This window comes from Cynocephalus volans, chromosome 3, assembly GCF_027409185.1.
Source record: "Cynocephalus volans isolate mCynVol1 chromosome 3, mCynVol1.pri, whole genome shotgun sequence".
Taxonomy (NCBI): Eukaryota; Metazoa; Chordata; class Mammalia; order Dermoptera; family Cynocephalidae; genus Cynocephalus; species Cynocephalus volans.
This window is the reverse complement of record NC_084462.1, coordinates 86685848-86699285: the sequence shown is the minus strand read 5'-3', so window position 1 is coordinate 86699285 and position 13438 is coordinate 86685848. Positions and strand designations below refer to the sequence as shown.

General features: G+C 37.8%; 1 protein-coding gene across 3 annotated transcripts in view; it reads left to right on the top strand.

The window, feature by feature from the left end:
- TMOD3 (tropomodulin 3) overlaps positions 1 to 13438 on the top strand; it is a 74152-nt gene that overhangs the window by 52661 nt on the left and 8053 nt on the right. For 2 of the 3 annotated variants that reach the window (XM_063091175.1, XM_063091176.1), the window contains exons 4-7: positions 3443 to 3565; positions 5195 to 5284; positions 8959 to 9089; positions 10870 to 10977. In XM_063091175.1, the coding sequence (XP_062947245.1) occupies positions 3443 to 3565; positions 5195 to 5284; positions 8959 to 9089; positions 10870 to 10977 (452 nt within the window). The remainder of the gene's footprint in view (positions 1 to 3442; positions 3566 to 5194; positions 5285 to 8958; positions 9090 to 10869; positions 10978 to 13438) is intronic. The other variant, XM_063091177.1, reaches the window with a different exon arrangement.

The window sequence follows — 13438 nt, the reverse complement described above, 5'->3', positions numbered from 1 at the left end:
GAAAAGGTCTACTGCTAAAAAATTTTATAAGCCACTAGTTTATTGGCAAAAGCACAGAAGCACTGGCTTCAGAGTTCAGGAACCTGTGTTGTAGTGTTAGCTTTGCTGTGTAACTTTGAACCAGTGTATTTAAATTATACTTTATAAAATAAGTCCACTGGATTGGAGGCGATCACCAAATTATTTATTCAACAAATTGGATTGCTTCCTGTGTTTTAGGCAAAGATGCAGGGATAAACAGAACATGAACCATGCCTTGAAAAGCTCACAGAAGGCAGACACACTCACAGAAGGTATAAATGCAGCTCTAGTGAAATGTTCAGGGAATTAAGGGAGCATAGATGTAGTTCATTTGGTTTCAGTATTGGGACAGACAGTGTGGGTGCCTAATCAGCAACCACTCACAGAACGCTTGCTTTCCTAACCATCCTTTCAGCTGGGGCATGGACATGTGACCCAGTGCTGGTCAGTAAGACCAGAGGAGAAGTCTGCTGGGCAGTGTTCCTTATAAAAGTCAACAGTGGAGAAAGTACTCTTTCTTCTTTCCTGACTTACCGTGTGGGGACATGATACTTGGTGCTACTAAGGTCATCTTGAGACTGTGAAAAGCCTCCATGCTGAGAATGGCCAAAGAGAAAAATGGAAAGAGCTTGGATCCTTGATGTTGACACTGAGCTGCTGAACCAACCCTAAAATCACCTTCCTGTGGACTTATCAAATGAAATATTAAAAATTTTTATTGTTTGAGCCCTTGCTGCTTTAAGAGTGGTCTGTGGATCAGTATCATCTGGGAGGTTAGTTAGAAATGCAGAATCTCAGACCCCACTTCAGACCTTCTGCATCAGAATCTGCACTTTAATAAAATCCCAAGGTGATTGAGGGGCACATTAAAGCTTGAGAAGCACCAGTTTAAACCAGTTTTAATTGGATATTCTGTTATGTGCAGTGAAAAACATCCTTACTGATACAAATACATTGTGGATTGACCAAGTGCCACTTTTTAAATAAGAAAAGACCAGACCAAAAAGTCTTCTGATTCAGACTGTGGTTTTCATGTAACAACCAAAACAAGCAGAATAAGCTACATAATCATAGTTTCTTTAAACCTATCAGAGCGTGAACACACAAACATACAAAGCCCTTCATCTAAGAGATGATCCACTTGTGCTCTCATCCCTGAGTGAAATGTAGGGAGGAGGAGGAAACCACCACAGTGGGGAGTAAGGAGAAATCAGCCTAACTTTTAACAAACTTTTAATAACCGTGTGAACTGGCATGATAGATTAGAATCCAGAAAAGCCCTAAATCAGTGCTGTCCACTAGCATTTTCTGCAGTGATGGAAATGTTCAATATCTGTGCTAACCAGGACAGCAGCTACTAGCCAGATGTGTGTCTGTTGAGCACTTGAAATGTGGCTAGTGGGACTAAGGAACTGAATTTTTTTATTTTTAATTTAAATTTAAATAATTATATGGGGCTAGGGGCTACCGTAATGGACAGTGCAGCCTTAGAGTGAGACTGCAGTAGCCCTCAATTCCTTTCTGCAGGTCATCATTTAGTGCTAGGGAGTGTACTCCAAGAACAGAGGCAATGAAGCAGACCTGAGATAAAATCCCAAAGCCATGGAATTTCATCTGAGGGAGACTGAAGGAAGGGCATCAGAGCTGGGAGAAGTCCTTTCCAGGCCATCCCTACCTTCACAGAGTATAGAGCAGACAACAGTGGGTCTGAAAGAACTTCCAAGGCAGAGAAAGCAGCGGGTGGGGCTGGGGAACAGAAAGAGCTCCCCAGTTACCCATAAGGCTAGCAGCCAGGGCTATATGTCAGGAAGAAATCTCTCTTACTTCACAGTTCAGAAAAATAGGCAGCTCAGCAGATGCCCAGAATCTCACCAGGGTTCTAATCCCAGGCCTTGCCGAAGGGAAACTCCTGATGTTGTCCTTAAAATGTTCAAAGCCAATGAGGAATTCATTCAAACTAAAGTTGCAACAAGGCCCAGATCCAGCTCAACTGCAGAGCATATTGATTCAGCTCTGACCTAAGGGGTGTGCTCCTTTCTGGGAATAAATATCATTTCCTTTAGTCTCTGCTGTGTTTTCATACGAAATGTTCAGTGCACAGTCAAAGATCTTAAGACACATGGCAGCGAGAATATGTGATCCATAGTCAAGAACATAAACAGTCAGTAGAAGACCCCAAGGTGATCCAGATGTTGGTGTTAGCAGTCAGGGACTTTGAAATAACTATGATTAAAATACCAAAGAATCTTGTGCAAGAGGTGAACAGCATGTGGGAAGAGATGGGGAATTTCAGCAGAGACTTGGAAACAATTTTTTTTTTTTAAAAAAAGAACCAAATGGAAATACTAAAAACGAAAAATATAATATCAGAAATTAAGATCCTTTAGATGGGCTTAGCAGAAAATACTTCATCAGCCTTGGTCAAGTTCGTGAGAGCAGTCTATATTGTGGAAGGATTCCGTATGATTATACTGGATGATGCTTACCTTGAACATGAAGTACACAAAACTCACTGCATTGATTATAAGCCCACAAACATTTCCTTTGATAGAGCACTTCATAGACTCATAAGGCCACATAGTCTCACACATTTCCCTGGTAGTTTCTAAAAAGAAAAGAAAATAATTGGCACTTTAAATCCGTATGTAGTATGCCTTTCCAGATAATGAGAGTTAGAATTTTCAACTGTCTTGGGAGAGAAACCAGAGGAAACCTTTGTAACCCAACTCCGACCTTGCATGAAGGCATCTTGTTTGGGCAGCTGGTGCTACAGTTATACCATCATTTTCCATTCCCTTCTTATTTGCAACTTTGCATTGAACATATGTTAATAAACATACTGATTTTCACATAATAAAGACGTTAGGTTTCTAGAGTAACTAGTTTCTTAACAGATAACCTTGTTAGTGTTCATTGAGCCTTAGAGGAACAATGACCAAAAGTTTCAAAATGCTACTCAGGACATACAGAAATTTCTTTGTAATTAGAACCTGAATTTCTGGAATCATAATTGCTTCTGCTGTTCCCCAAGTGACTGTAACAGTTTGTTACATAAGAATAAGAAATTGGATTCTGGGCTTTTAAAAATCTTATCTAAAGTCTTACAGGGTTTTTTCGGTTTATTCCTTCTTTCATTTATCTATTGTTTCAGTATTTGTAAAGTAACTCATAATTACTTCAAAAAGAGCCTATTTTTATTTCCACAGATGGAAAAATTTCTCAGTTGATCAAATCTTTTCTTTCCAACTTGTACAGCCAAAGTATTACCCTGGAAACTTTTAAGTCCTTATTGAAGATGGAACAGAATCACTGCAGATGTTAATTTTGACTCTTCCTTCAGCTTCAGTGTTTGTTAGAACGATAAAATGGTAATGAATTAGTAGCAGTAGTAGTGGAATTAACAAAGTGCTTTATTTTACAGGGAAAATATTCATCCCCAAACAGAAACCTGTACAGACTTTTACAGAAGAAAAAGTATCTCTTGATCCAGAATTAGAAGAAGCTTTGACAGGTGCTTCTGATACAGAATTGTGTGACCTCGCAGGTATCTCCTAAAACAAATGAACGAATGAATGAGTGTGGGGTGAGGAGGGGAATACTAGCATATATCTCTGTGTACATTATACAAATGCTTGCTTTGCCTAGCAAAGTGCGGTTCAGTCAGTAACCACATATTTGTCTTTATATTTTACATGCTAAATCTGACGTAAAGGACTTCATTTCTTTAAATACTCTCATGATTGGGGCTGGCCGGTTAGCTCAGTTGGTTAGAGCTCAGCCTTGTAACACCAAGGTCACGGGTTCAGATCCCTATGCCGGCCAGCCACCAAAAAAAAAAAAAAAACTCTCATGGTAAAAATTTTTTTTCTTTTTTTTTTTGTTGGGGAGGGGATGGCTGGCCAGTACAGGGATCTGAACCCTTGACCCTGGTGCTTGGCGTTATCAGCACTGGCTCTAACCAAGTGAGCTAACTAGCCAGCCCTCAATGGTAAAATTTTTATATAAATAGAATTTATTGTTTTATTTGACATCTTTTCCCATGTTGCCACATTTGAAAGTCTTTCTAAAAAATCGTTAATCAGCTGGTGCTTGGCTAGAAGCTGTCCCACCCGAGTACTGGAAAAGAGTCTTCAGGGTCAACTGCTGCCCCATTTTATCAGAAGACCCAGAGATGGGTAACTGGAAAGTAGATGGAACAGTCACTCTTTAGCCACACTCACCACTTGCTCAACTTTTCCGAAGTGTATATGGAACAGTCTAAACCTCCCTGTTATTTTCATCATTGCCAACTTCTTATCTGGACCAGTATCTCCCCCACCTACCCACACACACACCCATTTTCCTAGATAGAAATATGTGATACTTTGGGAGATCTTCGTACCAAATGACCCCGAAAACTAACATGTTTGAAAGTAGTGGTGATGGTTCTTTGGGAAGGAACTTGGAAAGGGATGCATCAAGGTGTGGGCCAAAGCCAGAGCAAGTGGCTTGTTCCTTGAGGGACTGAGGACTGATGGATTTGCCAATGGTACAGTCATCGGAGTGGAATGGGCCAGGGGCATACTGTAACTTCTGCCTCACGTGTGCACAGGGTATGAAAAACCCAAACCACATTTATTTTCCCTCCCAAGTGTCATTTTTGAGGGATGCCACTTTATTCTTAAATATGAGAACTTATCCATACTTTTAGAATGCAGATGTGAATAACTGATATGAGACTAACAAATGTAAAAATAGTGAAGGTTAAGTTGAAAATCTGCCTTTTGTTACATTATGTTCCTAGAAATCTTGTGAGACCCATGAATAGCAAAAATAGATCATTTCAATTTTCTCTGTTAGCCACCAGGTGGAGCTAAGCATAGATCTATGATTAAGGTTAGGCTGGCTCCAACTATGTGAAGAAATTTGGTGTTTTGGAAATCTAAATTCAGAAATGTGGGGGGAAATACCAAGGGTATTGATGAGAATGAGATTGCAGATGATTTTTAATCACTTTGTCTTTTTTTTCTTTGTCTGTATTTTTTCCTTTTTTGGCTACAAAGTCTGTATTTAATTTAGTAGGAAAATGTCTGGAGAATTTTAAAATTATTGATAGAAATTTTTGGTTGTAAAATTAATTTTTTATGTTTAAAATAGATGGAAATAAAAACTAACTTCCTTTCTGTATTTATAGCTATTCTTGGGATGCACAATTTGATAACAAATACACAATTCTGTAATATGGTGGGAAGTAGTAATGGTGTCGACCAAGAACATTTTTCAAGTGAGTACTTAAAATGCTTTGTGAATACCAACTCTTCATTAAATATATTTTGTTCTCTTCATGTATCAATTTTAGTATTTATATTCCAAACATTGTATATATGTACTTGAAACCTGAAATTTCGGTTTTATGCTACTGATATAGTAAGCTACTGAAAACAGAATATTAAATGTTTTATGCTTATTTTGTGTGTCAGCAAATGTAATAAGAACCATTCTCACCTCACTGAATTATACTAACAGTCTAAAAGCTAGCCAAACTTGTTTTTTGTTGACATGTTATTATCAGTGTTATTAATTTTCAAGAAATCCACAACAGTGCTCACAAAGAAACTACATTATAAAATCAGATTCAGTAGAAACCACAAAAGTATTCAGTCCCTAAACATTTCAGACTGATGTGAAGTATTAAATAGCCTAACCAAAGCTTTTTTAAAAAAATCACTTACAGGGTTATTTTTAAGTTACCAAGGCAATACATGCTTTCATAGCACTTTTAAACAACACATAAGTGTACCTGGTAAGAAGTGAAAGTGTCTCCATTCACAGTCATCATACCCTGTACTCCCCCCCTCACCACCGTACTGCTATCTAGACTTTGTTCTATGTTTACATAAATGTATATATGTATACATGTTATATATAAATAGTCTTTTATTTGTTACAAAAATGGGATCATACTATAAATGTTTCCTGACAGTTAATTTTTCAATAGTAATACTATTGGCTAATTTCTTTGAATGGACCATGTTCTTCTGTGCACAGCTCCTGAATGCGGATTATTCTCATTTAATCCTCACAACAATTCTATGAAATAGGTATTATTATTATTATGTTCTTTAATTTGTATGTGAGGGAGCTGAGATTTTAGAGTGATTTAGTAACTAGCCTCAATGTTATGCAAAGTCAGTGGTAAGGATTTTAACCCATCATCCTATATAGTATATTACCTAGAAATGTATCATGTGTCCTAGTTAGTACATATAGATCTACCTCATTCAGACATGTGCATAACATTCCATTTTATGATATTCTATAATTTGGCCAGTCCCCCTCATTTTTAACTTTTTATCATAGAAATGTTCAAATACACATAAAAGAAGAGAGAATAAGATATCTGTCACCCAGCTTCAGCTGTTTTTAACATTTTGACAGCCTTGTTTTATCCATCTTCTGCCTCCTTCCCTACCCACCCCCTATACTTTTTTGCTGGAATATTTTAAAGAAAATCCTGCTCATTTGTATTATTTCACCCATAAATATTTCTGTATACGTCTCTCACAAATAAAGTCTTTTCTTGTAACATAACCACAATGCCATTATCAAAGTTAAAAGCTAACAATAATTCCTTCATATCATCTAATACCCAGTCCATGACCAGATTTCCCTTATTTTATCAAAAGCATCATTTCGTAGTTGATTCAAATAAGGACCCAAATAAAAATTATGCATTGTGTTTGGTTGTCTTTTTGGTCATTCTTAATTTCTCTTCCTCAACCTCTTTCCCTCTTTTTCACACCTTTTTTTTTTTTTTTTTTTTTTTTTTTTAACCATCAAGGGGATCACAACCCTTGGCTCGGTGTCATCCGCACCACACTCAGCCAGTGAGCGCACCAGCCATCCCTATATAGGATCTGAACCCACAGCCTTGGTGCTACCAGTGCCACACTCTCCCGAGTGAGCCACAGGGCCGGCCCACACCATTTATTTCTTGAAGATACTGGATTATTTGTCTTGTAGAATTTTCCACATTCTGGATTTGGCTGATTGCAACCTCATTGAGTCATTTTATGTTTTTCTATCTCCTATGTTTCTGTAAACTGTTGGTTCTAGCAGCTTGATCAGATTAAGGTGCAGGGATTTTTGGCAAGAATGCTTCAGAGGTGGTGATTGAATCACATTAGGAAGCTTATGAAGTCAGTTTTTTCCTCTTCAGGGGATGTGCTAAGATTGATCAGTGGGTTCAGATGTTGGCAACCTAATCCATCCTCTTTAAAGTTTCCCATGTACCTTTTACCTAATGATTTCAGCATCCCAGTGATTGGCTCCATTATTTCATTAAGGAGCAAGGCTCTTTAAATTTAAATACATACATTCTGTGGAGTGGGAAAAGAAATCTTTTGGTTTTATAACATTCTGAACTCATTCAATTTCCATTCAGCGAGGAAGCTCTTTCCCATCTCCCATCTCCCTTCAGCTGCTGTCTTGAAGACTGCTTTGCTGAACTTAAGTGGGAGGGAGCCCACTTATTCCTGTTTAGCAGAACTATTAGAAGCTTTTCTCTGTATTGAACCAAATTCTGCCTCTTGTCAATCTGTACCTGTTCGAAACCAGCCTTTCAGAACAACATGAAATTTGTCTCTTCTCCTTCTACAGGATAAATCTGAAAACAACTAGCATACCTTCTTTTAATATATACTTCTCTGGGCTAAATGTATTCATATTTTTCAACTGTCCTCAGGAAAATAATTTTCAAACCTTCGTCTAAGTTGATTTCAGGATGCTGTGTGTGAGTGTGTGAGTGTGTGTGCTCATAGGGGGGCATACTCGAAAAGAATGAGATATTCTTAGGTGGAAGTTATTGGATGAGTAAGCAGTGTACCTTGTCTCAAGGTGAATTTTGCTCCTCAAAGCTAGAGGAGGGCAGAAGGGAAGAACCAAGCCAGACAGTGACCCATTTCGAACCCCGCCAGTCTTTCCATGTCAGTTGCTCTTACTTTTTTGTGGTCATTCACCTCTTTGAGGATCTGATGCCGTAGGGGTTCTCCCCAGAAAATATATCCATAAAAGTTGGCCTGTTAAAGGTGTTCACAAACCTCCACACGTATGCATTGGAGCACACTTATCTCTCATTAAAGGGTTCAAGGATTCCGGGTCCTCTGTCTTTCAACTTTGAAGAGTTGAATTGTAGTCATGTGTATGGGTATGTAAGGTGAAGGACTGGGGGTTGGGAGTGAAGAAGGGCAGTAAGTTTTGAAATTTCTGTCTCAGTAGCTCTTCTGTGTACCTTTGCTCTCCTTCCCCACTCCCTGTTCCTCCCTGTTCCTTCTTCCTAGAGAGTCCTCCCCCTTTTCCTATTGCATAGTACTCCCCACGGTAAGAGGTAAAATGCCCTTCCATCACTTTACTCTTCTCATTGAGGCTATATTTCTTTGTCTATGATTCTTATTGCCTTTATACCAATTACCAGTAAAATATCAAAGAAAATGATAAGAGATGCTAGATTTTATCATGTTAGAACTTTATTTTAAATATTGCTAAAAACGGAATCATCACCTTGTGCTATCAAATGTATTTAAATGGTAAAGATAACTTGTAATACACCAAGAGGCAGTGAAAATATTCTTTTTTCTTTTTAAGGAGAAGTGACCTAGTTTGAAACAACATACCCTTTTGAAGGCTAATAGAATGTGTTTGGTATTTATATTTAATAAGATTTTACTTGGGTGCTTTAAATATGTCAACACATGAAGGATCTGTTAGGAATTGTGGAGAAGGAACTTTAAATTCATTCTGTTGATTTAATGTGTGTGTGTGTGAGAGAGAGAGAGAAATGTGTTACCAAGTAAATATATATATATAATATGTATGCATATATATATATAATATCATATATGTATCCACTGTAATAATATCAACCATTGAGACTCTTGCTCTTTTGCTTTGTTACTACAGATGTGGTAAAAGGTGAAAAGATTATTCCAGTATTTGACGAGCCACCAAACCCAACCAACGTTGAAGAGAGTTTAAAGAGAATTAAAGAAAATGATGCTCGTCTTATTGAAGTTAATTTGAATAATATAAAGGTAAGTGTGCTAAGCAGACAATAAAATTGTTTCTTATTGCTTTGAGTCAATTGGATCTAGGATGAGAGTTGGGCAGTTTTGATATAGTAGTCTTATTCTTTCTACTTTAAGGTAAAGTTTTTGCTCCTAACAGTATGCTAAGATGGGTTTCTTCATATTTTAGAAATTAAAGTATTATAGTATAGTGTTTACTAATTTACTTTCTAAGGAGTTTAGCATATAAAAATGTAAATCCTACAGACTGTCTGAGTAAATCTCTCTGGTTTTCAAAATACATTTTGCCTTTTAGGTTTTGCTTTTTTTAATCAGGTTTCTGGAGGTATAATTTATATATAGTAATATTCACCCTTTTAGTGTACAGTTCTGTGAGCTTTGACAAATGCATACAGTTGTACATCCACCACCACAGTCAAGATGTAGAACATGTCTGTCACCCCAAAAGTTCTCTCATACTCCTTTGTAGTCATTCTCTGCCCCCCCAGCTCTACCCCTGACAACTACTGATCTGTTTTCTTTCCCTATCATTTTGCCTTCTTCAGAATGTCATATAAATGGAATCATATAGTGTGTCCTCTTTTCAGTCAGACTTCTTTCACTTAGCGAAATGCATTTGAGATTCATGAACGTCATTGCATGTATCAGTAGCCTGTTCCTTTGTATTGCCAAGTAGTGTTCCATTGTATGGATGTGCTGCAGTTTCTTCATCCATTCATCAGTTGAAGACATTTGAGTGCCTTCCAGTTTGGGACGATTATTAATAAAGCCATTATACACATTCACATACAGGTTTTTGTGTGAACATATGTTTTCATTTCTCTTGAGTAAACACTTAGGAATGGGCTTTCTGGGAACTTGGTTGTAAGCAATGCAACTCTTTCTTGGAGTAAGGAAAGAAGAAATGAGTTCAGAGGGCACAGGGGTAATTAACTACCAAAGAGTAAACTCAAATTATCTCTTGGGTATTGGCCATTGTATAATAGCTTCATTAGAAATTCCTTATTTTAAATCTCAATTTCTCTGAATGGGGGGGCGAGGGGAGGAGAGTGTCTGTGAATTAATGAACCTAGGGAAGAAGACCTCTGTGCTCCTTTAGTGGGTATTTCTTCCTGTGAATAGAGGAGAGAAAGCCTTGGGGGAGGGTAATATCCTTAGGTGATCATTACCTTTCTTGATTTTTTAAAAATTCAGTTTCTGTGTATTACTATCTCTGAATAAACAGTAATGATCTGAAAATAACCAGGCTATAGGAAATTGAAGTCTTGGGGGTACTAAAGGGAGAAATTAGTGCCTTCTATAACTGTTTTTCCTCCTTCACGTAGTGTAGTGTTAATCTCTCTTAATATCTTATAGCCTGAACTAAGTGACTGAGAACAGTATGTCATCTACCTCAGGAATTATACTTGTTAGAGGTAGACTCCCATATCTCTCTCCTTGTAGAAAAGTGGGTCCACTTTGATAAATCAGGGGTTGGCTTCATAAAATAGGAATAGTTAAAAGTAGAATAGTGAGAGTTTCTTTAACCTAAGTGCTAGAGAAATGATGTAGTGTTCTCTGAGTCAGCAGTTGTGCAGGTGCACCGTAACAGGTAAGTCAGATAGATGTGGAGGAAGCTGTGTTACTTGTTTTCATTTGTAGACTTGTTTTCATTTGTAGTCGTATGTTTACATAATTTCTGAGTAGATTTTAAAGCAAAAAAGTTTAAGTACATGTATATGCGATTAATGGACCAAATTTCCTGAAAACCAAAATGTAATGATGTTTCACGTTATTGTCTTTCAAGAATATCCCAATTCCAACCCTAAAAGATTTTGCAAAGGCTTTGGAAACCAACACACATGTGAAATATTTCAGTCTTGTGGCCACCCGGAGCAATGATCCCATTGCTGTTGTAAGTAAGCTACTGTTGATAATATGGAAATTATCCCTATATACTAGTGTATGTTACGGTGTTGGTTAAACTGTGATTTAGGGAAGAACATTTACTCCCTTTTTAAAAAATTTGTGTTTAACTTGCTATTAGGCAATCCATTATTTACTATCCTTTTATGTTTATTTGTTCCTGTATTTTCTTTCTCTGAATTTTTAAAAGCATAAATGAAATCATACAATATACAAGTATGCTGTTCTGCAACTTGATTTTCCACTCAACAGTATATCCGAAAGATCTTTTCATATCAGCACATGAAGATCTACTACATTCTTGTAACATCTGCAGAGGTTTCCATTTATGGATCTGTAGAGATGGATTTATTTATTTATTTATTTTTTAAATAGATGACCGGTAAGGAGATCTTAACCCTTGACTTGGTGTTGTCAGCACCACGCTCTCCCAAGTGAGCTAACCAGCCATCCCTATGTAGGGATCCGAACCCGTGGCCTTGGTGTTATCAGCACCACACTCTCCCAAGTGAGCCACGGGCTGGCCCCTGTAGCGATGGATTTTGTCAAGTGCTTTTTCTGTGTCTTTTGAGATTATCATGTGGTTTTTGTCCTTTATTCTATTAATATGGTACATTACACTGACTGGTTTCTGTATGCTAACCCATCCTTGCATTCCTGGAGTAAATCCCACTTGATCATGGTATGAATCTTTTCCTTTACTTGGCTTTGAGGATATTGTTCCATTAGGTCCCTGCACTGGTTTCTCCTCATTTCCCTGACCTCTAAACACTGGAATGACCCAGGGCTTGGTCCTTCTTTTCTCTGTCTTCACTCACTTCCTGAGTAATCTCATTCTGTTTCATTGCTATGTATTGTTTGCATATGCTGATGGCCCTCAGTGTTGTTATCTCCAGTTTGTACCTCTCTCCTGAACTTCATATTCATGTCCAACTACCTACTCAACAGCTTTACTTGGATATCTGATAGACATCCTAAATCTAAGTCCCAAACCAAACTCCTGACTTCCATCCCATGCGTGCTTCTCTCACACTCTTCTCTATCTCATTAAATGGCAAGTTCAGTCTTTCTTTAGCTTGGGGGATGGGGAGGATGGCATCATTCTTGACTTTCCTTTCTCACAACCTTAAACATATATTCAGCTCTATCTTCAGAATATTTCTAGAATCCAACCACTTCTCACCATTATCACAACTACCACCCTGATCCAAGCCATCTTCTCTCACCTGGATAATTGCACCAGCCTCCTGATTGATCTACCTTCTTCTGTCTTACCCACCCCAAAGCCAGTTCTTTACATAGCATCAAGAGTGATTCTTTTAAAACTAATCAGCTCATTCCTATGCTGAGAACCTCTAACAGCTTCCCATCTCTCTAAGAGTAAAAATCAAAATCTTCCAATGGCCTTACAAGGGCTCACATGAGCAAACCCCATCTCCTTTACTTGCCCTTTCTTTCGTTCTAGTCTAGCCATACAGCCTTCTTGCTCTTCCTCACATGTGCCATGCATGCTCCCAGATCCGGGCCTCTACATTTGTTCCTTCTGCCTAGAACTTTTTTTCTAAGATAATCCACATAGTTTCACTTCATCACTTGGAGTCTTTGCTCAAAAATCACCTTCTAGATGAGGCCTTCCTGACTACCCTATGTAAAATAGCAACCACCCCCCTACACTCCCGATCTACCCTCCTTTGCCTTTTTTCTTGTTACCATTGGATATTGTATTTTGCTTACTTACTTATTATCTCTGTCCCCCACTAGAATGTAAGTTCCATCAGGTAGTGACTTGTATGTTTTAGTTCCAAATCTCCAAAACAGTGCTTATCAAATAATAAGCCATCAGTAATATCTGAATAAATGTATGTATAGGTGAATAAGGGGTTTGTTCCAGGTCACGTAGCTAGTTGTTGCTAATAGAAAGTATGAGTGAGTAAGGTGATGAGTATGCCAACTACTCTGATTTGATCAGTATACAATGTATACATGTACTGGAACATCACATTGCACCCCATAAACATATACTGTTATTTGTCGATTATAAACAAAAATTTTTAAATGTTTTTAAAAAAAGTAGAAGTGTGTAGATAACTGCCCCCAGCTCTTTCTAGTATCCCTGCTCCCTATTGCCTTTTCTTTAAGCTGGCTTTAAACTTCATCTCTCCCACATTTTCTGGAGTTTAACCTTGCTCAAAAGCAATCCCTCTATGGGCTGTTTTATATAAACTCACACTCATATTCTTTTCTCTCCCCTTCTCTCTTTTTCTGCCTCTTTTTTTTTTTTTTTTCCTTTCTCTCTTTCTCTCCCCTGCCCTCCTTCCTCTTTTCCCGCTTCTCACTTGCAGGCTTCTATTCATTAATCAATATATTGTTAGTTAAGCACACCAGCCACCAAAAAAAAATAAATAAATAAAAGTTAAGCACAGAGTCAAATACCTACCACTGTACCATAT